The sequence below is a fragment of the Phocoena phocoena genome, chromosome 8 (genome assembly GCF_963924675.1).
Source record: "Phocoena phocoena chromosome 8, mPhoPho1.1, whole genome shotgun sequence".
Taxonomy (NCBI): domain Eukaryota; kingdom Metazoa; phylum Chordata; class Mammalia; order Artiodactyla; family Phocoenidae; genus Phocoena; species Phocoena phocoena.
In genome coordinates this window covers 17647359-17671165 of record NC_089226.1, presented here as the reverse complement: position 1 = coordinate 17671165, position 23807 = coordinate 17647359, and the positions used below count along the sequence as shown (strand labels likewise).

General features: G+C 42.0%; 1 protein-coding gene across 5 annotated transcripts in view; it reads right to left on the bottom strand.

Moving 5' to 3' along the window:
* The window catches only part of CADM1 (cell adhesion molecule 1), a 331779-nt gene that overhangs the window by 30817 nt on the left and 277155 nt on the right, over positions 1–23807 (bottom strand). For 3 of the 5 annotated variants that reach the window (XM_065881344.1, XM_065881342.1, XM_065881341.1), the window contains exons 5-8: positions 23254–23412; positions 10474–10573; positions 7216–7388; positions 2252–2332 (exon numbers count right to left, since the gene is read on the bottom strand). In XM_065881344.1, the coding sequence (XP_065737416.1) occupies positions 2252–2332; positions 7216–7388; positions 10474–10573; positions 23254–23412 (513 nt within the window). The remainder of the gene's footprint in view (positions 1–2251; positions 2333–7215; positions 7389–10473; positions 10574–23253; positions 23413–23807) is intronic. The other 2 variants (XM_065881345.1, XM_065881343.1) reach the window with 1 other exon arrangement.

Sequence of the window (23807 nt, the reverse complement as noted above, 5' to 3'; positions counted from 1 at the left end):
ATGGAAACAACCTAAGTGTCCATCATCGGATGAATGGATAAAGAAGATGTGGCACATATATACAATGGAATATTACTCAGCCATAAAAAGAAACAAAATTGAGCTATTTGTAATGAGGTGGATAGACCTAGAGTCTGTCATACAGAGTGAAGTAAGTCAGAAAGAGAGAGACAAATACCATATGCTAACACATATATATGGAATTTAAGGGGAAAAAAATGTCATGAAGAACCTAGGGGTAAGACAGGAAGAAAGACACAGACCTACTAGAGAATGGACTTGAGGATATGGGGAGGGGGAAGGGTGAGCTGTGACAAAGCGAGAGAGAGGCATGGACATATATACACTACCAAACGTAAGGTAGATAGCTAGTGGGAAGCAGCCGCATAGCACAGGGAGATCAGCTGGGTGCTTTGTGACCGCCTGGAGGGGTGGGATAGGGAGGGTGGGAGGGAGGGAGACGTAAGAGGGAAGAGATATGGGAACATATGTATATGTATAACTGATTCATTTTTTTGTAAAGCAGAAACTAACACACCATTGTAAAGCAATTATACCCCAATAAAGATGTTAAAAAAAAAAAAAAGAAATGTGGTATTTATGCCGAATGAATGAAGGTCTTGACCGCCTTAAAATGTAAACCTGACCTAGACGGAACCTTCTACAAGGAGAGGTAATCAAGGCTGGCTCACACCAGCCTTCTTCTTTGCAGAAGACAACTTCTGCAAAGACAAAACAGACCACAGAAAGGTTTTCTTAATGGGTTCACACATGCAGAGCAGTGGCGAAAGGGGTGGTGTAAATTACACTGACATCCAAAGGGCCGTTCATAGGAAACTATGAAAACCTGGTAACAGCAGCTCAAGCTTAATTGGTTTACCACCCAGATAAGAGGTAAGAAATCATGAAAGGTAAACACCTGGTCCGCAGCAAGGAAAGTTGTTAGCATGGTTGCTCTGGAAATCAGTCAGGGAGGAGCATCTTTGTTGCGCTTATTAAGGATGCAGAAAGTGGGAGGAATCTCTCTGCACTGCTAACAAACTGAGTTTACTTAAGAAGCAGAAGAAACTAACAAAAAGCTAAAAGGGAAATACACAGAGACAAGAATTTAGGAAGCAGCCTGGATGGAGCCGAGTTTAGGGTGAGACACAAAAACCAACTGATGGATTTTCAGAAGCTTTTCAATTAAGTGCAGGCACTGATGTTTTCGCAAACATCATTCAGAACCATGCTCTCTAGTGGCTTATTTAAAGGTTCTTTGTTCCACTCTAATGGTTAGAAAGGTGAAGAAAACTGAAATTAGACAATCTATTGTTATATTTCATAAACCGATGAGGCCTCCTCTTTCACTGAACACTTAGAATTTTCATCATGTCTATCACACCAACTCCTGTGGAAACTGAAAATGTCTCCGGAAAGTCAATGTAAAGGATGGCCTTACCTAAGGAAATCTTGCACGTCTAGTCGACGTGGTGCGGCCATAACCTTTCCCACCCTGGTCGGCAGAGAAAACAACAAGTCTCCCGGACAAGCGACATCAAGCACTGAGAGCCGCTGGGGACCAACCAGGAAGGGGCTGGAGGACATAACCTCCTCCCTCAGTGACGGTCAGAGAAAGGAGACTGTGAAGCTCACTTTGAATAGGAGTTTCAGACAGTCCAAAGAGCTAAACCACAGAGTGACAACCGCAGTGGCTCCTCCAGTGTTTAACGGAGGGCAGGAAGGGGTACTCGAGTGCCCAGAGTGGAACAGACGGTGACTCCCCAGGTGACACACGGTCAGTGGGTACTCTCTGGGGCAGGAAGGATGATGTATTTAGGAACATGGCCCACGTGGACATGTTAAAGGGTGTGTATTTTCCTTCACGTGGATTAAGATGAAATTAAGGCAAGAAGAAGATCCAAAGCCGGGATACTTACCATTTCGTCAACCGTGGCTCAGCACAAGCTATCCGCGTGTTGTCTAAGAGCCAGGCTGCCATTTCCCCCCCTAGCATTTTTCTTTGCATGGTGATGCTTAAAAAAGAATTCTGCAAAATATCTGATCTACTGTTAAATGCTTGGATGTTAAAGTCTTTTCTGAGGTCCTTAAGAGTCGACTTGAGAACACAGTATCTAATGTTTTTCAAGTTCCCAAATAAAGGAATAATTCCATTTCAAGGAGTTAAAGGGGCCTTTTAGGCTTCTTGTTATACATACCAGAAAGACAGTGTACATTCAGGACATCTGCAATGGCAATGAAGGTACCATACCTGCGATGATGGTAAGGATGGTGGTGGTGGTGGTGGTGGTGGTGGTGGTTGTTGTGAGAGGAGGGATAGTTGTGGGGGGATCTGGATAAAGAAAAAAAGGAGAATCAAACCCACAATGCTGAGCACAGCGGTGATCAGTAACGACACAACAAAGGCGTGAAGACGCTGACATGTTGTTTGATGACTTCTCCCTTTAAAAACCAAAGACTCCCCCCGCCGCCCCAGCCCTGCAAAAATTTATGTCTTATAATCATAACCCAAGGCCTTATTCGGAAGAGCTAAGAAAAGAAGAAAAGAGATTTGGGGGCTTCCCTGGTGGCGCAGTGGTTAAGAATCCGCCTGCCAATGCAGGGGACACGGGTTCGAGCCCCGGTCCGGAAAGATCCCACATGCCGTGGAGCAACTAAGCCCATGCGCCCCAACTACTGAGCCTGCGCTCTAGAGCCCACAAGCCACAACTACTGGGCCCACGCGCTGCAACTACTGAGCCCGCACACCTACAGCCCGTGCTCTGCAACGAGAAGCCACCGCGATGAGAAGCCCGCGCACCACGACGAAGAGTAGTCCCCGCTCGCCGCAGCTAGAGAAAAGCCCACGCATAGCAATGAAGACCCAACGTAGCCATAAATAAATAAATAAATAAAATAAATTTTAAAAATTTAAAAAAAAAAAGAAAAGAGATTTGTATCAATGAAGTGAACTAGGGATGAGGAGATGAGAAGTAGAGAAGGGAGGAAAAATCAAAACATATGACACGCCCCCCCACCCCCATCCGATTTCAAAGGGTGAGGTTAGACCAACTCAGCCCCTGAGAGGGTCCGACGGTTGTCATTTCGTTTTATGCTTTCACCGGTGGGAGAAAGGAGGAGATGGCGCTGATCTATCTAAAGGGCTCCTATCGGACAAGGGAAAGTGTGCGCCTGCCTCTTGGTCTCTGACTGTTAACGTCATTATTCTCTATCAATACATCCCAGCAGGAAGTAAAACTACTTCTATACTTGTAATAAATACACAGAAGAGAGAATGTCACCACTAAATATCAAGTTCCAGGCATGTGAGATTTTACTGAGATTTTATTTTCTAAAAGTCAATAAATTTTACAACTTATAAATATTAATCAGTTCGGTGCCTTTGCTCAAGCCTGACCTACGTGGGCGACAATGATAAAACTGAAGAATGTTTCCAGGTTGTAAACAAGAGAATTAAATATAAAAAAGGCTTAACCCTCCAAGACAGGAATCCGATAGGGAATCCTCTGTCAGGTGTCTGATATACCGTATATTCTTCTATCATCTCCAAAATTATTTGGGGGAAAAGAGAAGGCAAATATGAAAAAGGAAAAAAAAAATCTCAGCCCAACTGATCAAACTGAATGTGTTAAATTGTCAGCAAGACTTTGACCTAAGCAATCATTCTGCTAAAATAGAGCGTAAGACGATTTGAAGGCTTTTGATTTTAAATTTTATCTAACGCCCGTCAACTTTTTCTCCCTGACACATCTGGTGTCCTTTTATCTCCAAGTGAGCTCTCAGACTGTCTAATTAATACATCCAAACTTTAATTATATACCGTGTCTTTATTGGGTTTGGCGGAACTTCCTGGAAGTTTATGAAAACATTATCTTGGCGTTTGGTTATGAGGTCTGCTTAAAAGATTCCTACCGTTGATCAATAATCAGTTTTAATTTTCCTCACAAACTTCTCTCACACGTACACAAATGTACGAATTTGACAGGGAAGAATCAAGAGCAAACCTGTCTGTTTTAGGGGAGACTCTGTTCATTGAAGTTGGGGATGCCAGCAGTTTAAACAACTATTGAAAGCAGCCTCACACATGAGTGCAAAAAAAGAATCCATTTAAAAAAAAAAATCTCATTCTCTTCCAAGAAGTATAAATGATTCATAATTTCAAACTACCTTGTTAGAAGAAGAACGGACAGTACACGTTCAGTCTTGCTTTTTGGAGTACTTTCTTATGGAGGCCACAGGTGGGGAAGCATCTTGTGACCTGGGAGACCACTGGATGCACCTACATCCTGCGGCAGGTGCAGGTACAGGTGCAGGTAGGGACACAGGTGACCGAGGGGCACCGGTCCCTGAAGACAACCTGCTCTCTCCACGCCCCAATTCAGCTGTACCCAGAGATGTGCCTTCTCTGTTCTGATTCAATGACAATATTTATCACTGAAAAGGAACATCTGTAGCTGGTATGCTACAATGCTATTTCTGTCTCTATTTCAAAAAGTATTGGCACAAAATGTGCGATGTCCACAATACAATCAAAGTGCACCTGAAGGTGATTTGAAATTACCATTACCAACAGGAGTGGAACAGAGACTGACTAACGAGGGCAGAGACTTCAGAAAAAAGGTCACTAGTTCCTTTCATTTTGTGAAAATCACACACTTCCAATTATTTTCATCACTACTGGGGTAACTTGTCCTTCACATGTGGCTCAAGTGACCTAAATGAATTAGATTCCATTACCAGGTGTAATGCCTAGATCATTTCTAGCGATAAGAGCAACGTGAGGTCACTATTTAAGAAAATACAGAGTTGGAGTTAATAAGCTATGTTTGACACATAGACACTAAAAGAACAAGACCAACTGGGGCTCAGGCGCTAACCAGATAGATTCGCCAAGTATAGAAGTTACCTCTAGAGAATTAAACATTTTAAAAGCATGTTAACTCTGAGTTCATAAAGAACTTTGAAAGCTACTGTAGTAGGACAATAAACTGGCTTTGAAAAGAAAACCTACTCACCATCTTCTCAAACTGCTAGAATATTTTATTACTAGACAAGCAACACCTCAGGTGAGTGTTCTAGCCTGTCATCCCAAGCATTACTGCTAGTACAGGTTATGGGAGGGAGGTAGCATATTGTGGATCTAGCAGGCGAAGTGCACCATCTTGGGTTGGGGAGATAGGTGGAGGTAGATGTGCTTGCCTACATGGGCAGGTCTCTGTTTCCTGGCTTTCAAATAATGCATTCTGGCCCAGCGAGTTCATTCCCAAACGACAATCTTGCATTGGAGGGAACTGTTCTACCGGGAAGCAGAGAGAGTAAGAGAAACTACAAAGAAAGACACACATTTCACTGTAGACTTTAGAGTCAAAGTTATCGTGGCTCTGAAACATATTTAGTAACCATGTGAACTTGGGCAACTTATGTGACCTTTCTAAGCTTCCTTTTATCATCTGTAAAATGGGATGATGATGGCGCTTACCTCGTCATGTTATCGTGGAGATCAGAGGTGATCGTGCATGTAAAACTATCACCCTAGCGCATGGAACGAAGTGAGCAAGCCCTCAATAAATGCTAGCCAGAGCTAGGATCCAAAATTATTCAAATCTATCTATCAAATCCACAAAACGCTTCTCATCTTGAGATGTCGGAACAGTGGGTACAATAAGTCAAAATTGTTTTTCCAGATAACTGAGTCTTCTGAATCAAGGAAGCACATAATAGACTGGTGGAAATTTGTCTCTGCTTTTCATAATCTGCCGTTTTAAAGAAGAGCTGAATGAAAGTCGTCTGTAAACCTGGATTAACAGCAAGGCTGGGGCCTCGCATGAGGCTCAGACCCTGATGGTGAGCATGGGAGGGATGTAGAAGCAAAAGGGGGATGGCTGGAAACGGGGCACTCGGCACCTCCTTGCACCTACACGGAGAGCCATTCCCTTCACTCTGATCTCCTTAACTACCAGGGAGAATTAATGCTATTATGTGTAGACCGCAGACAACATGGGTAGTATGCAAAGAAATCACACCTCAGAAGTCTGTACATAAAGTGATTAGATGTGAGCCTTTAACTTTGCACTATGCTAAGGAAAACAAAACTCAGGTACAGGCTAAGGATTATATTTTAATATCCATGTAGATATGAGGTAAAGCATGCTTCTATTTCATCAAAGAGACTGCTACTCCTATTTTCTTCATGAGGAAAGTGGCCAGGTTCTAAGACGTTATGGTGTAAATATCCCATATGTAGATTTACATGTGTATATGTGTATATTCACATACACTTACACTTGGATTATTTACATGGCTCACATGAAGAGAGAAATGCACACACATGTTCATATATTTACAAGATACTGAAATCGTCATGCCTATGGTTACTCATTCCGTGTCATGTCAGCTCATGACTATTTTTCCTGGTGTAAAAGTAACCGAGAGAGTCAACTGGACAGAAGAGACTCAATTCGTCATCATAAGACTAGACAGGCAGTGCACTCCTCAACTAAACAGAGAATATTCACCAGACACAAAATTGACCATGAGCTATAAAATGGGAAATAAGTTTAAAATGGCTGGTACAAGTAGGTGCACGATAAGTATTTGTTGACTAGAAAGTGAAATTCATGATCATATGCTTTAATAATCCTGCAAAAAGAGATTAAGAAAACAGACCAATTTTTTAAAAAAGCACTTCTGTCTAAAGCAGTAGCTATAGGTGGTTAACAGAGCTACCAAGGACCTTCTATTTTTTTTCCAAGTATTTGCGGGCTTGCGACATATGGAATGTAATAGCTTCATGCTGAAAGGAGGACAGTTGTGCTCATCAAAGCAGGAGAAAGGCTAGCCCAGGTATCATTGGAAAATACCACTGGGAATAGACTTTCTGAGCTGAAAAGCCATTAATTGGTAAGGTTGGATTTCGCAGTCATTATTTCTAACATAATCTCCATAGCGTGCGCCTGAGGACAGAGCTTTCCTACTCAGCATGACCAGAGCCTGTGATCTAGAGGGAAGCCCCCAGGATTAGAAGGGGAGAAGAAAAGTTGCTGTCCTCCTAGTGGTAGCACTGGGGTCCACCTTGGGCCAGGCTTCTTTAATTCTTGAAGGAAACAAACTGTTTTTTTTGGTTTTCAACTTGACCAAAAGCTCTAGGAGTGAATCACAAGCAGCAGCTACATAATAAATGAGTCAAATGGAAGAGGGCTTCGTCTTCTCACGTACCGTATACATACAGCATATAATCCGAATGAGCTTTCCCCACTATGTTGGAAGCCTCACAGCGGTATGTACCATTATCTGTTTTGTTTAGGTTATTGATGAACAGGTTGGGCCCCGACAGTACGGCGTGTTGAGGCATTTCATCATCGACTCTCACCCAAGTTACCATCACAGGCCTGCAGAGGGAATGGGAGAGAGACAGGGTGCATTATGATTTCCCACCAAGATGTCTGCATCAAACCTCTCACCCACACAGTAAATGAATCCCATGCAGGATGACACAATTAAAGAGGACTTATTTTAAGTTCAGAGAATTACAGCTGTGAAGGCTTCACAAATCTGTTTGGAATATCATTTTTTAAAAAATATTATCAGGTGTTGAAAAACTTTCAACAGACCAGAAGCAGGAGTCTCATTATTTCCAATTCATCTTCAACAAATCTGCAAATAAACTAATGTGCCCTATTTTTATGCCCTGCTGTGTGCTTTCACACCAATTCAGACAGGACAGAGCTCACCCATTGTTAATCATCTCATTAATTAGGGGGGAAAAAAAATCAAATCCTGGGCTAGTGGTACATGCATTAATCTCATGGTTACTAACACGCCGAGATAGTGGCATAGAAAGTTGTGAGATTTAAGTGGATTTCGAGTTTCACAGAAAGGAGTGGACTTTTACAGCTGAATAGTGCTTTCTTTGGCCTCTGCTGTTTGAAAAAAAATTACCTCTTCTCATTCTGGAAAGATGTAATCACTTCCTGTCCCCTTACCCCCTACCCGTAACACACCCTCCGCCGACCCAAGACCCCACCGCACCTTCCGAGGCCCCAAGCCACCTTATCTATGTGTTCCTTGGCAAAATGCCTGTCTTCCCTGGCTCTCCAAGGCCCTCACACTGCTCCCCTTCCCCTGTGTGTGCACCTGCAGGCCCCCAGCTTGAGGGACAGGCTCCCGGATCAATGGCTGTGGAGTGACAGCAACTCCACGTGAACTCCTGGGGTCCTACGGCACTTGCTCATCAGAGGGGAGTTTATTTTCGTGATTTAAAGACCACATTTGTATCCATCAGGAAAAAGCAAATTTCACAAGATGCTCCAGGGCCCAAATTGCACACACACCGAGTCTTTTTCAAACTCAGTGAATTTATAATCCTTCAAGGCAGCCCCTATGAAATCGAGGCCACATCTAGGGCTGGGCCTGAAAGCTGCCATTTCCCAGGCAGGGCCACAGAGATTCGAGCACAGAAGCAGCTTCCTTTCATTTTCTGCACTACCGCTAGGAGCAGCATCAGAACCAAAGACCCGCGCTTCATATGAATGGGCGCTCGAGACAGCCCTGTCAAGTAGCATTCCGGTTTTCCAATGGGATGTGAAGTCGCAGTTCTTCTTTAATGACACATGGGTTTGTTATCACAACCCAGTAAATTATTTTAAAATGAGCCCTGCATCCGTCCTCCTCGCAGGCAATGGCGAACGGCTCTGCCTGGCAATCAGACCTACTGTCCCGCTGCTTGAAACCATCAGTGGGGGTAAATGCTGAGAACATTCACAGCATTTAACGGCAAGTTAAATTACCATTTTTACTGTATGCAATTTCTTGAGAAAATAAATAGGTGATATGCTAGAAGGGCTAGCAGTCAAGTAACCCGTGCTCTTCTCAGACAACCGTGGACCCGGGCCGACTTGAGAGGAACAAGCAAATACCCTCTCTGGCATCAGTGTCCCGAAGGAGACATACAATTTACTGTCCCCGTGGCACATGCAACTGAACACAGTACCTTCTTCAGGGGAAAAAAATATAGAAACAAAATAGAGGTTAGCAAGCCATAGACTGTAAATGTAGTTAATGTGGCTGGTACTGTAAGTGGCAAGAGGCCTGAGAGAATTTTTTTTTTTTGCCACTGGATCGTTTTGGAAGGAAGGCAATTTGCTACCTGGGGCCTAATTCAAACAGTTTACACAAAGAAAGAGCTGAATCTTTTGCAGTGTTCAAAGCAGAAGACTGCTCTGGTAAAGCTGGAAGTACTTAAAACCAAATAACTTCGAAACACCCAAGGAAAAGCGAAGCAGAAGCAAGACCATCTCCTCCTTCCTAAAGGCCATCTTTACAACTCCAAACGGTGAGTAGAGAGAGAAGCAAATCCTCGCCCCTGGAGAAGGACACACAAAATAGGGAGGGCTGACGTGGGAAGACAAAGACAGCCCACTGCAGCCAGGCTCCCCTCCGGCTCTCTGTTCTCTCAGAGATCAGCGCTTAGCTGTCATGGGGAGAATTCTTTCCGAAGACTTGGGGGAAGCTTTGCGCAAATGCTCTGAGGTCCTTGTATGAATATGCTAGTTTGCAAAACTCTGAGAGGGGGATAAAAATCATAGCGAGGGGACAGCAGAGGGAGCTCAATGCTGGTTTTTGTTGGGGGCCAATAAAATCTGACTGCTCCCCATCACTACGTTGACCTGTTGTTCCACGTGAAATGGATTGCTTTTTCCCTCGGAAACAGTTAAAAACAATTTTCACTCTATTAGAAAGATGAAAGGATTCTTCCTCCTCCCCAAACAAAACGGAAGAATAGCTAAAGTGGTACCACCACATGGCTTTTGCTTTATTAGTGATAATACATGTAGTTTCTCGAATTCACTTTCATTAATTTAGCAGGGGCAAGTGAAGTAACTTTTTTTACACTTTTCGATAAAATAAGAGTGTGAGTTTTTTCCCTTATGCAGTATGCATACATATTCCTTGAGAAAAATTCCCAAACCATTCCTCACTAACAAAACTATTTCTAGTAGTCACTTTTCCTTGAGGGAAGAAGCAAAATGAAAAGTAAGGCAAATTCATTTGCCTACAGCTGGCCCTACACACAGCAGCTTAATTTAAGTCTGAAAACCATCTTTCCAACGGCTTAGTTAGACATTAACACAGAAGGTAGCAGACATATCATTAGATTGTGGGCACACTACAAATTTATTAGGATTATTTTATGTGGGCGAGAGAAAATAGTTCTGACAGTCATGTTGATGATAATAAAAGAGAATTCGCTGAGATTTCAATCTTAGCTGGCGTTTCATTTTTCTCCCAATCTTCACCCTTAGGAACCACAGATATTTATTCCCTTTTTCACTGAATATTCTTTTAGTTCCTGAAAAATCTTCCATCCTTTACAGCAGGAGACAGGTGACAGGCCAATGAGTTGTGAACGCACATCTGTGTGTTGTGACATTTACTGCTCCTGACCCTCTGCCAACCTTGGCCTTCAGAACTTACTGGGGCTTCCCGATGGCTTCACATGTTAACTCAAGCGCGTCCCCTTCCCGGGTTAGGCCTTGTAGAGGATAAGTCATCTGAATATGCACTTGAGGCTTATCTGTGTGACAACAACACAAAGTATAATGTTTAGCAAATGATATCATCAGGCAGAACCAGACTTGCACGCTGTCACAAACCCCATACTGCCAGCACTCACGCGCTTCTCATCCTCATGCCTTCAGTAAAATCCTTCTAATTGGTAAGTAATCCTGGCATTTGCTCAAATTAAACTGACTAATAACTCTAAGAAGTGAACCACAAATAGATAAGAGATTCATAAGCCAACCACGCCACATCAAACATTTCCTGTGAAATACATTTTGTTACATTTAAGTTTATCTCCAGACTCACTCAAGCTAAAGGAAACTCATTTGCCTTCATGCTGAGGTGAAGCCACAGATATCTGCGGTGCTCAGAACTGATACATTCTATCATAGATCGTATATTACTATCTGTGCTCAGAACTGATACAGTTTATCATAGATCATATATTACTATGTGACAATATGTTGTGACACTGCATATTAATAAGTTTGCCACTTCTGTGCTCTTGTTTTCAAATGGGAAAGGCAAAGCTTCTGAATTCCACTCAAATGTCTAAGAATAAAGAACTGGGAGGTTTTGGTGGCCCCTAATGAAACTCTATGATGGCTCAACGTAAACATATCAGAAGGAAGGAAACTGACGGTTACCGAGTCTACTATGGTAGGAACCGTCCTTGGTGGTGGAAAAAGCCCAGTTTTAGGGACGAGAACATTGGTACCTAGAGAATGATGTAGGTTGTCCAAGGTCATAGAGGTAGCATAATGAGAGGCAGCCCCATGAAATGTATGTTTGGAGGGATTATTGATTCAAACCCACATTTCCCAATGGCAATCCATAATTAAAGCCAAGTATACCGAGTATAGCTTCCTAATGCAGTCAGGTATTTAGGTATTCCTAAGTGATGTATTCCTAGGCGTAAGTGAATACTTCAGTGATGTGGGTATTCTTATTTCCACTAGCTATTTAAACACTGTGTTTGTGAGTTTGTGGGGCTGTGGGTATGAGAGAGGAACGCTAGGAGGTACAGGGAATGGGGAGGGAAGGGGGAGGGGTTGGAATTAACTTAGATACACACACAAATACATTTACAAATAAAACCTGAATGGAATTGGGAGGGTTTTTATTCCCCCTTTGCCAAACTAATAAGCTATTAAGCCCTAAATCATTTTTCTCATTTAATTTCATGACTTTGTAAATGTATATTTTTGGAAATGTACCCAAGAGGTAATAAATGTGAGAGGGCAAGACATCAGTTGGCTGAAAGGTCAAAACAATTGCCATAACTTTACTTTCTCGGACAATCACACCACCCAAACAACAGCCCCTTGGCCTTTTACAAGCAGTGGTTCGCTCATCATCATTCACCCTATGGTATCAGGGAGCAAAGAGAAATATGGCGGGGCTCAACCACCTCTACCTGTACACAGCCAAACAAGCTGCACGAGGTCCTCTCTAGGGATGGCTGTTTTCTGGATGTATTTTTACAGTCGTGTTATTAGCACTGGATCTTTCTGTCTCTGAAAACCACGTGGCATTCAGAACCTTTTAAGAGAGGCTTCTTGTACATCGGTGGGCACTGTACACTGAACTGGTAACTTCCTGAGGCGCTAAGTCACTTGCCAGCGAACGTAAGTTAACTGGGACTGAAAGCTCCAGCTGACCCCTGAAAGTAACACGATTCTATTCTTAGACTTGTTGGCAAAGGCAATGTTTAAGAGGAAAATGGCCTAGAGGTCTCCAGATACTGATAGCTGGGTAGGGAAGCTAATCATTAAAGAAAGGCAAAAATACTCAAAAAGGACAAACAGGATGACCTTAAATGAGCACTGGCTGCTGGGCAAGTGTCCTGGGTACCCACCTTTGAGAGCTACAGACAATACTGTAGGCTAAATACAACCATTGGGTGACATATGTGGGTCTATTATTTTTGGTGGTATAATACACTTGCACACAGAGCTAGTTGGTAAAGTTTATTAAAAAAAACAACCCACAAGATATCAAAAAAAAAAAAAAAATGGTAGAAGGTTATGCCACTGAAAACACAGACAACAAAATACCGGCTCCCCTGCTCAGAAACAGCAACACTTCTGGAGTTTCTGGTTAAGGAACCTCTGTCATCCTTATCCAGGAACCATTCTGAGGAAACCTAAATTTAAAGCCCCAAATTTGGGCTGAAACGTAACATTTTCTTATAGGTTAATCTCTGATCCACAGAAGGTCTACATTTTCCATGCACTGCTGACTTCGGCCCATTAATTAAGGAGAAGCAGAAGGCTTGCTGGCCAATGTGGAAGGCTCTTTTGTCCTCTTTTCTCCTTTGTGTAATTTACAAGCCAACAGAGGGAGTATATTTTTCAGCACAGTGCACTAAGGGTTTTTACACGCTCAACTCCCATTAATAATAAAGACGGTGTTGAAAATCTATCCACCCTGCCTTTTCAGTACCACTGAGTTTGTTTTAGTTAAATGCTTTTTATGTTCCTAATGGCTGTTTGCCAGTTGTCAATTACTCACATAAATTAGGAATAACAAGCTAAGGCCTTGCTATACCTGGAATTTACGTTAAAAAAAATCATATACTAAGCCATAGGAAATACACCTTCAATTTTGATAACTGATTTTCCCAATTTACTCTCTAGGTTTCTGGAGAAACATCTACCATCTACTTATGGGTACAGCTGCCACAGTCACCTTAATAGGTGGCTGGAAAGGTAAACATTAATCTTGCTTGTATTCTACAGAAAAATGTCCTCCTCTGTTGACACAGGCAGTATTTACGGGCATTATTATTCGACCGTGGGCAGCTGAGCTATCTTCACGCCCAGCCTAGGAGCCAAATAGAGGGTCTGTGTGCCAAGATCCATCTCTGGGTGAAGGAAGCTTAAAAAACAAATTCAATTACCCCTCCTTTGGCCTGAAAGAGGAACTTGAGCCTTCCCAACAGGTGGAATAGAAACCCTGGGGCTCCACTGGCACCTCTAGAACCCAGGGCTGCTAAATTTTCCCAGGATAATCCTGACCACAATCCGAGTATGTCAAAATACTGAACACTCCAGATGGCTGGCTGAACAGCCCAGAAGCTCATCATTTAGATTTTAATTATGTCCATAAATCAAACGTTATAACCCACCAAATCTTTTCTGAAACAGGACCAGACTCCAAGATTTATTTCTAAGTAATGAGGTAAGGCCCAGAACATTTTCTGGGTGATCATTTTACGCCTCGGTTGGTGTTGGAAGGCACAAGGCTAAAAGCCAGATGACACTTTCTGCCCAAGTGCAATAACTGTCTAGAAATGTACTGCAGAATGGCTTAGTGTCACTATAAAATGGAACTGCTATATAAAAATAAGAAAAATAGTTAGGTCTGTGCACTCATGGAAAGTTACAGAGATGGTACCACCAACAGCTAATAAATTAGGTCGAGGGATCTGAGGTTTTCATAATCCACTGTCATTTTTTAAAAACCCCGTAAAAGACGTTTAGCAAGCCTACTCCAGCAGACAAAATTCGTCCATTGGTCAATGTCGCACAGAGGGTTAAATACCAGGAGGCTTTAGGTCACACTACAGTAGCAGCCAATTAAAAAAGTCATCTTAGAAAGACATTCTGATTTGATGAGACTTTGTTTAAATGGACTTTGCTCTCTCTATGAAGGGAAAAAAAAAATATATATATATATATATAAAAGGAAACTCTTAAAGAGGTTAGAATGGCTTGCTGGCAGATTACAATTGATTTCATGCCAGTCTGACCTTGTACCATATTCTATGATCTTTTCAGAAGATGAAACTCAAGACTCTGGAACCTGTATTGCACTTTCCTATGTAAATGAAAAGTCACGGTCTCCTTCTCTCTAGATTACCGCACTAACATATCAGGTCTTTAAAATTTCTTAGTTAAAAAAAGTACACCGTGGTTTCCTTTTGCCTGGGATATTATCCTCGCCATGTACCAGAGAGAAGCATTGCTGAGATAAGAGGGAAGGCGCCCTGACACCACGGCAGGAGGAGACCTGTTAGCCCAGGGGCTCCTGATGCTTTCCCTGCCTGAGATTTTCTAAATCAGGGGACGTGGGCCTCAAATGTTCATTGATCTGCTGACTGCAATCAGGCCCAGGAACCCAAGTGCAAATCTGTTCCTGCAGGCTCTTTGCATCCCTTACTTAGATTTCATCCAACATTCTGAAACACCTGTTAGAGTGAGACTGGATGCCTGTTGACCAAGTGTTCATTGTTTTGGGCCTACCAGGGAGAACTCAAGGGCAGTGTGGGCCCAGATGGAATCAGAATGGCTGGGAGGACGGTTTGGGTCAGTGCCTGTGCATTCAGGTGGGGAAGCACTGACAGAAGGGTCTTTGTCAATCGTGGGGGATTACTGCAGTTTGGAGGAGCACGACAATGCCGAGATGCACCTGAGATTTGGTGAGTATTAGGGGCTGCTTGAGCTCAAAGCAGAATCAACCCCTATAACATGGCTGCCTAAGCTGCTGGGAGAGCCCAGCTTTGCTCTGAAGGAGGGCGACGTATCACGAGGTCATTGGGGCTGGTGAGAGAACACAGTCACAGCGAGCTCTCAGAGGACTTAAAAAGAACATCTTGCAAAAGGTTTGCTTCCCATTGTCGTTATACATTCGCGAATAATTTTCACTGCCATTTATTTTGTTTGTTTGTTTGTTTGCAAGGTGAAGGACCTCCTGCTGTTACATCTGTTGTAGGAATTGGAGCGCTTAAACTGCTATTCTTGAGGAGGGCTGAGCTATGATGAGTGGGATGAGTCAAACCTGGGGGGACGGACATGGGACCGAAGAGCGTGTGCCACATTACACAGTAAAATGCGGTTTCCTCTTGTTGCAACTTGTAAGTAGCTTTGTGGGTATTGAAATTACTGTTTACCCAACAGAATCAAATTTTATTCTGTGATGTTGTGGCAAAGAGTACTTTACAGTGCCTTTGAAGTGGGGTGCACACTCACCCACACAGCACTCTTCCGTATCTCTGAGAAATCTTCAGAATTAGAAAGTGAACACTGGGTGAGAAAATTCTCATAGCAAGATTTTCTGCACAAGAACGTTAGCTCTGTAACAAGAAAAGGTTTTGTTTTTTGTATCCCTGGTGCCTAGAACAGTGTCAGTGCCTGGCACATAGTAGGCGTTCAATACATATTTACCAAGTGAATGAATGAATGAGAAAGTGGGGGAACACTGAGGCATGGGCTTCTAGCTCTGCTACTGGTTAAACAAAAACAAAACAAAAACAAGCAGACCATGAATCCCTCTAAGCCCTGTTATAAGATACACAAGGCCCATTAAAATTTTCAAGTGTTTATTTGAGCATCCATTTGAACAGGGCAGCCCAAACTGAAAATGCTCCAATAGGAGCTGGGGGAAAGGTTTTAATAGAAAAGACACGGAAGTAAAGCAAGTGAATTATTTGATTGGCTAGAGCTTGAGCAGTTGCCTTTTTTGGGAAGCCTGGTTAGCTGTTTGTGATTGGCTGGGCTTAAGTTTCATTGCCTTGGAGTGCATTGGCTTTGGTTTAGGTTTTGGTTTGCCTACATAAGCTACCAAGGCATCAGAGTCACCTTATTAGATTGGTCTGATGGCCTTCTTGTTTAATCACTTTAACAGCCCTCATTGCAAAATACAATTCTATTTTTCTTTTAGAAGGTTAATCCAGCTCCCAAAATGTGAGGTTCAACCCGCGTGTCTGATTTACATACTTCCACTTCACTACACATTTATTTAGCATTTTGGGTATATTTCAAGGTGGCATCTCAAATGAAATCATAAAGAATGTTGCTGAACCATTCTTTTTATCTATTTTTTGTTAACCACCTTAAGTATAGGAAGTTTTATTTGTTTGTTCAACATTTTTAAAAACATATGTTGTTTTAAATTGAAGTATAGTTAATTTACAATGTTGTGTTGGTTTCGAGTGTACAGCAAAGGGATTCAGGTTTACATATATATATATATATATATATATATATATATATATATATATGTATGTATGTATGTTCTTTTTCAGATTCTTTTCCATTATAGGTTATTATCAATACAAGATATTGAGTATAGTTCCCTGTGCTATACAGTAGGTCCTTGTTGTTTACCTATTTTACATATACTAGTGTGTATATGTTAATCCCAAACTCCTGATTAAGCTCCCACTCCCCCCAGCGATCCCCTTTGGAACATTCTTTTTAGATTTTGAGATGTTAGCTTTACAACCATTGAACCTTCCACAGAATCAAAATCTGACCTTGAGTTAAAAACCATTAAGAGAGCACATTAGAAGACTAGTTTCACTACATAGTATTCAATGTCCACAGCCACAGAGACACATCTTTTCCAAATACATTAGGTCAGACAGTGAGATGTGGGAAGACGGATGTGGGAAGAGGCCTCTTTCGACAGGGCGTGGCTTCAGAAGGCAGGGATGATGGCAAAGTCTTCCTTCCCTAAGAGTCATGTCATTCAAGTCTTGTTCACAATGGAGTTGGCCCAATATTTACTCTTTGTTTTTTGAGTATTAGTGACTCAGCCTCCTGCCCCCTTTGGCACTGCAGAATGCCTCACTAACACTCTATAGAGTTAATGGCATCAGGAACTTGGACCCGCTTCTACTGTGTGTTAACACAAAAAATGATAGGTTAAAACATTAGTTTGAATCAGGGGGGTCTCCACGCCTTGATTATTTTTCAGGAGGAATAATAAATACTGAAATAACTTCCCTGGAACTCAATTCATTGCTTAAAAAAAATAAAAGAAAGGGAGAGTGGGAGAAAGAGCATATTCTGTTAAAAAAAAGAGACCGGAGGGGCTTCCCTGGTGGCGCAGTGGTTGAGGGTCCCCCTGCCGATGCAGGGGACCCGGGTTCGTGCCCTGGTCCGGGAAGATCCCACATGCCGCGGAGCGGCTGGGCCCGTGAGCCATGGCCGCTGAGCCTGCGCGTCCGGAGCCTGTGCTCCGCAACGGGAGAGGCCACAGCAGTGAGAGGCCCGAGTACCGCAAAAAAAAAAAAAGAGACCGGAGATCAGAGAGAAACAGGCCAAATATGAAAACGCCAGCTATTACGCTTTGAAGAATACAACCTGGGAACAGAATTGATGGGGGAGAGGATGGGATATGGGAGCTGCCATGGTAAACTAGTGTGTATATGTTAATCCTCCACTCCAAACAGGAAAGATTTTCCCATTTCCAGGTTTTTTCTCCCTCCTTCACTGCAGGACACTATCGATACCAGAGAAACATTTACTTTGGCACAAAGAACAGGTTTTGATCATCTCCCTCAATGCCCAATTTTCCCCCAATTGAGGGAATGAAAGAAAAAAAAAAATCTAGCCTTCTGTGGACCCTCAATGAACAGGAATATGGATTTACAAAATATCTGGCTACACTGAGTCAATAAAACTCATTTGGAAAATGATGTCCACGAACACAATTAACTGGCAGATGATAATCCGAGCAGGGAAGGCGTTCAAACATCCATTTTTTGAGTCTTTGGTTTCATTCTCCCTTTCAAAACATATCTCTTAAATTTTTTTTCAGATATGCACACACACACAAAACCCTCACTAGATGAGGATTTTTGCAAAACATTTTAAAGAGCAAGTCTACGATGGGGGAAAGCAAAAGACACACAGCAGTAATTCCAGAGCTTCGGATTCACCTCGGTCCAGAGTAAGGCTTCCCCCCTTGCACAGCAATCTGAATTCCATACTGAGGGTCACACCTTTTCTTTGAATTCCCAGCTTATGGCGCTATGTGTTTCCCAGCTTATGTCGCTATGTGTTTCCACCTTGATGCTATTTAGACAGTTTTCTTTTAACGCGCAGACAGTGAACTGTTCTCCTTTTGACAAGAGTATGTTCGCTCAGATCTGAAGCTCCACTAACCGTGCTACAATTCTACCACATTCTGCTATAATCAACCCTGCTGTAAATTTGAGCAACGCTATATACACAGACATTGGAAAGAAAAAAACTGCACAGAAAGAGTTTAGGGTCATATAGCTCAGAACATTAAAAAGCAAAACTGTTCTCTGCCTAACATCTAAGGAAAGAGAGCTTTGAATTCCAGCTCGCGAGCACAATTACTTTCTGTTTTAAACACTTAACTGCGTGCTGCCGCATCCTTTGCTGAGTCTTAGAATGAAAAAGCTAGAAAACTAAGAGCCCTACTGTATGTTCTTCCTTCCCAGCAACGGTCCTATGAGAAAACCTTATTAATGAGCTTGCAAACGAGCACCCAACAGGGAAATGCCACAAACAAGAGCAGCTAATGCCCCGGAAAATCAAATAACCGAACACTTGGCTGATTGTGGTGCCTTTCATATTTTTAATAAAAAGAAGGGAGGGGAGACTTTAATTCACTAATTCTGAGAGGTCAACACCTTGCTGAACAAAACAACTCACTTATTTATGTTCAGAAATCTCCAGATGATAAATTACATTGACGTTAATCACTTCGATGCATACTACACAATTAATATCTGTACTCACCAAAAACTTAAGGATTATTTAAAGCATGACAGCATACACATCTGGCTGATTTTTCACATAATTGGGCACCACAATTTCTCCTGGTACCATATACAAGTGTCTTAACAAACAAACGCTGCAAAATTCTGTGTTCAATTAATTAGGACTTAAATCCACACGACAAAAGGGATTCCAAGTTGGAGCTCAAGCCTTGTCTTCTAGACAATATGGTGGCTCTCCGTGTCAAGGGGAGTGTGCAACCCTTCCCTTCATTTTATCCCTCCTCCTTGCTCCTGTCACTTTTAAAGTAAGATATTTAGTGGCATATCTTACCACTAAGATATTCAGTGGCATACAAAGTAGGTTTTCATTTCCTTTTTAAAAAATAGTATTTTCTAAAAGGACATAATTTATACAGCATTCAAATCCATTATCTGTCATTTTACTCTGTTCTTATCCTGATTAATATCCATCCATCTTAGATGAGGTAGAGAGAGGTTTCCAAAAATCTTCATGTAGCAAAATGGGCCAACGTTGAACTGAGTATACTTAACACCAATCCTATCAGGTTAGATTTGCCTCGAAGGTAGTCTCATTTCCCCAGAGTAGAGTAATTCTTAATCTGAGGTCCATGGACCAGCTCAGGATGTCCTGGTGATAAACTAATGTTTATCACTGATACTATAGGAAATCTTTTTAGGTGGCAAAGGAAAGGACATTAAAAAATAATTGTTGTATATTTATTTTAAAGTTTACTAGATAGAATATACATAGCAAATAAAACTCATAATTTTACAGGTGTTTTTACACAGGTCTTGGTTAGGTTAAAGCAATAAAATGACTTAAAAATTCTAAATATGATACGAACACGGATGACCCGTGGATTTGGTAAAACTTGTGAAAGTGGCCCTTGAATACCTAAAATTAGGAAAACTGTAAATACACCCCTTATACTGGAAGTAAAATGTGGTGAATGTCATCATTTCCAGCTCTATAGCTGTCAAAGGATTTTAAAGGGGTCAACGATCCCCAGAAGTTTAAGAACTGCTGAGTCCAGAGTTTGGGCCAATTAAAAAAATAATGGTCTAATGTTACTCCTCAAAGAGTATCCAAAATAATTCACCATCCATGCACACTGGCTACTGAATCTCAGGCATTCAAGTACCTCTTCTTTTTTCATGGCCATCAAGAATGTCTCTATGTGTATAACTGAGTCACTCTGCTGGACGGCAGAGACTGGCACAACACTGTAAATCAACTATACTTCAAAAAAAAAAAAAAAGAGAGAGATATGGTGTGGCTTGTCTGCAGAGAGGGGCCTCCTATGGGGGGAATGGAGCTGAACCCCCAACACCACTTGCCAAGGTCTGAGAAAGTTCTAGTGCCCAAAGGCTGAGTGCCTTGAGCATCTGAGGCATGAGGCTTTTTGTTGTCCATAGCTGCTGGTGTTCAAGAAGAGTAAAGCTGGTAGGTGATGAAGTAGAGAATTCCAATGTGTCTGAAGATGCTACGTAAGGAATTCCTGGCTGACTCCGCAAAATTTTCAGTAGTGCTCTAGAGAGGGAGGGTGGTGACCTGTCAGGTGACTTTCTTGAGCATGAAGCATCGAATTAAGATGCCAGATCAGACTCTAAACTCCATTCAGATTAACACATTGCTTTGTAATCCTTAACCTTCTTTTATGCAAAAAGACATTTTTCCTATATACATTCCAAGAAATGGAATATCAAAGGATAAAATGTTTGTGTGGCTTACGCTGGGTAAAAGAACAGAGTCTTCCATAAAAAGGTGTCATGTTAAAGCTAAAAATGACCCAGGGATGTGTCTTCAATTTGGGGAAGGCATTAAAGTCACCTTCCTGCAGTTAAGGCCAAGCAGTACTTTGTAAGATTGAAGTCAAATGGATTCAGATATGCAGCTTTATTCCTTTTCTTAGAAGGACAAATCTCACTTGAATCTTCAAAAGAAAAGGCTTTATAAAGATCACTGGCAAGTCTTCCAAGGGGTAGGAGGTGTAGTGCTTGAAATATTTTGCATTTGGGAATGAGTGTAATTCTGTAGGTGGGTGGGGCTATATTCTATTTAGAAGATACTCCGGGAAACTAAGCGTTTAGGGGTGGAAACTGGGTGAACAGCTACTCAGGTCTCACAAAGGAGCTAATGTATTATTAAAGCTAATGGGCCCCTACAAGGAAAGTTAATGGATATTAAGTTTGCTTAAATGAATTACATATTAACAAAGTCACAAGAAATCTACTATCTGCCAATTTAGATAATATCTGATGTTTTCTGTTTTCCCATTATAGGGACATTACACCACAATAGTTTTAGTGATATGAAAATTATAAGCATGATGCCCATAATGAAGCTACATAATGAAGTAGATGAAATGAATTAACAAGAAAAACTGGCATTATGTAATGTTAAATTGAGCCAAGCTCACAAAGTGGAATGGGATGGCTTTGTAGAAGCAACTTTTTATAACTTTCTCCATCCCCTGTTTTGCTCAGGCAACCTAAGCAGGTGATACAAATCATAGGGGGATTCATGGTGCCCACCCCTGCCACCACCAAATACATACCTAATTCCTAACCTCTGGAACCTGTGACTGTGGCCTTATTTGGAAAAGGATTCTTTGAAGATGTCATTAAGTTAAGGATATTGAATTGAGACCATTCTGGGTTACCCGGGTGGGCCCTAAGTCCAATGACAAGTGTCCTTATAAGAGACACACAGAGAAGAGAAGAAGGCCAGGTCAAGACGGAGACAGAGAGTGGAGTGATGTGGCCACAAGCCAAGGAACACCTGGAGCCACCAGAAGCCAGAAAAGGCAAGGAAGGATCCTCTCCCTAGAGCCTTTGGAGGGAATTTGGCCCTGCCGACACCTTGATTTCAGACTTCTGTCCCCTAGAACTGTGAGAGAATAAATGTCTGTTGTTTATTAAGCCATTAAATTTGTGGTAATCTGCTATGGCAGCCCTAGAAAATTAATAGAATAATTCATAGAGAGTAATGCTTTTCCTTTATCTGATGCCCAATCATTGACATCCAATCAAACTCTTGTAACATTTTCACTAGGCACACCCAAAGGCCACCTGGAATTTTGCAGAGGCCAAGTTACAGAAGTCTTTTGATAAAAAGTGAGAAGCTGGCTACTCAGCCACAACTTTGGTGCAAGGATAATTTTGTGCAGAAAACAGATACTTTTCCCACAAGTAGGAGAGCCCAGAGGAGAAGATGAGGAGAGCATCTTTAGTCCATAGGGCACAGTGAGGAGAAACCTCACTCACCACGATCCAGCTTTTACTGATGAAGCCATCAAGACCGCGGCACTCATCCCAAAGAGTTCCACTTTTAAATTCATCGCTATAATTTAAGCTAAAATAGAAGAGAACTTGCGATCTAAAACAAGATGCTGATGTTCAGTGGGAATGAAATCCCTTCTATAAAAAAATTCAGCACTTATGATGGGGTTAATAAAGCTGGGGGCGGGGGGCGGCTGGAATTACCCTAGATTTTGAAGTTGGCATAGAAATGATTACAGTCAATATTCACAAAATTTAATTAATTAAGTCATGCACTAGAGCAGATGGAATCATTTTCAAGTTTTACATTTGGGTTAAATGTAGTATTTTCAAAATCCTCATTGGCACTCTATAATATGGCAGTGTTTCAGTAGAATAATCCTTTGATTATTTTTCTACCAAGACAACAAGATGAAAATTCTACCTAAACTATATAAAAACATATGTATTCAATAAGTGGCTTCTGAAGTCTTTTTAAAGAACTGCTACTCTATACCCTCAGGATAAAATACTTGGGTAATGTTATGGTTTGAGTGTTTGTGTCCCCCCCCCCACCCCGCAAAAACTTATACGTTGAAATGCTGATCCCCAATGTGATGGCATTAGGAGGTGGGGCCTTTGGAAGGTGATTAGGTCAGGAGGTTCGTGAAACCCTCATGACTGGGATTAGTGCCCTTATAAAAGAGGCTGCAAAGAGATCTCTAGCCCCTTCCACCATGTAAGGACACCGTGAGAAGGCGCCAGCCATGAACCAGGAAGAGGGACCTCACTGGAACTTGACCGTGCTGGTACCCTGACCTTGGACTTCCCAGCCTCCAGAACCGTAAGCAGTAGATTTCTGTTGTTTATAAGGCACTAGCCTGTGGTAGTTTGCACAGCAGCCAGAAAGGACTAAGACAGGTACTCACATTGTACTTCTAGATACCGCTGGGTCTGCAAGTTTCCAGTGACGGCAGGGTGCTCCACCTGACAGATCACCGGGACCCCGTCATCCTCCTTGTGCACCTTCAGCAACAGCTGACTAGTCACGGTGTACATGTCTGACCACTCCTCCACCTCCGATTTGCCTGGGGGGACATACCAAGAAACCAGAGCTGAGTGAGTCTCACTCTTTTCTTAAATACCCTCCCCTCCCTCCCTCTGCCCCAACATTACTATTTTAATAAACATAATGGAAGTCACTCCAGATAAGGGTAATCTGGGGGTAGATAACTGATAAAAGGATAATTTCCTACTTTTCAGCCTTACAGGATAGTATTTAAGATAAAATCAACTCTACATACTATTTACTATTTTTATTTAAATATATGTTTCTTCTGTCTTAAATTTTCCCACAAACAAGCAGCTGAAAGTTGACCCATTTTGACATTTGACTGCTCAAGGCACTAGAGAGGAAGAAAAGAGAAGTGCTTTTTCTCCCTACAACCATCTGAACTGAACACGTCTACTAGGCTGTAATGCG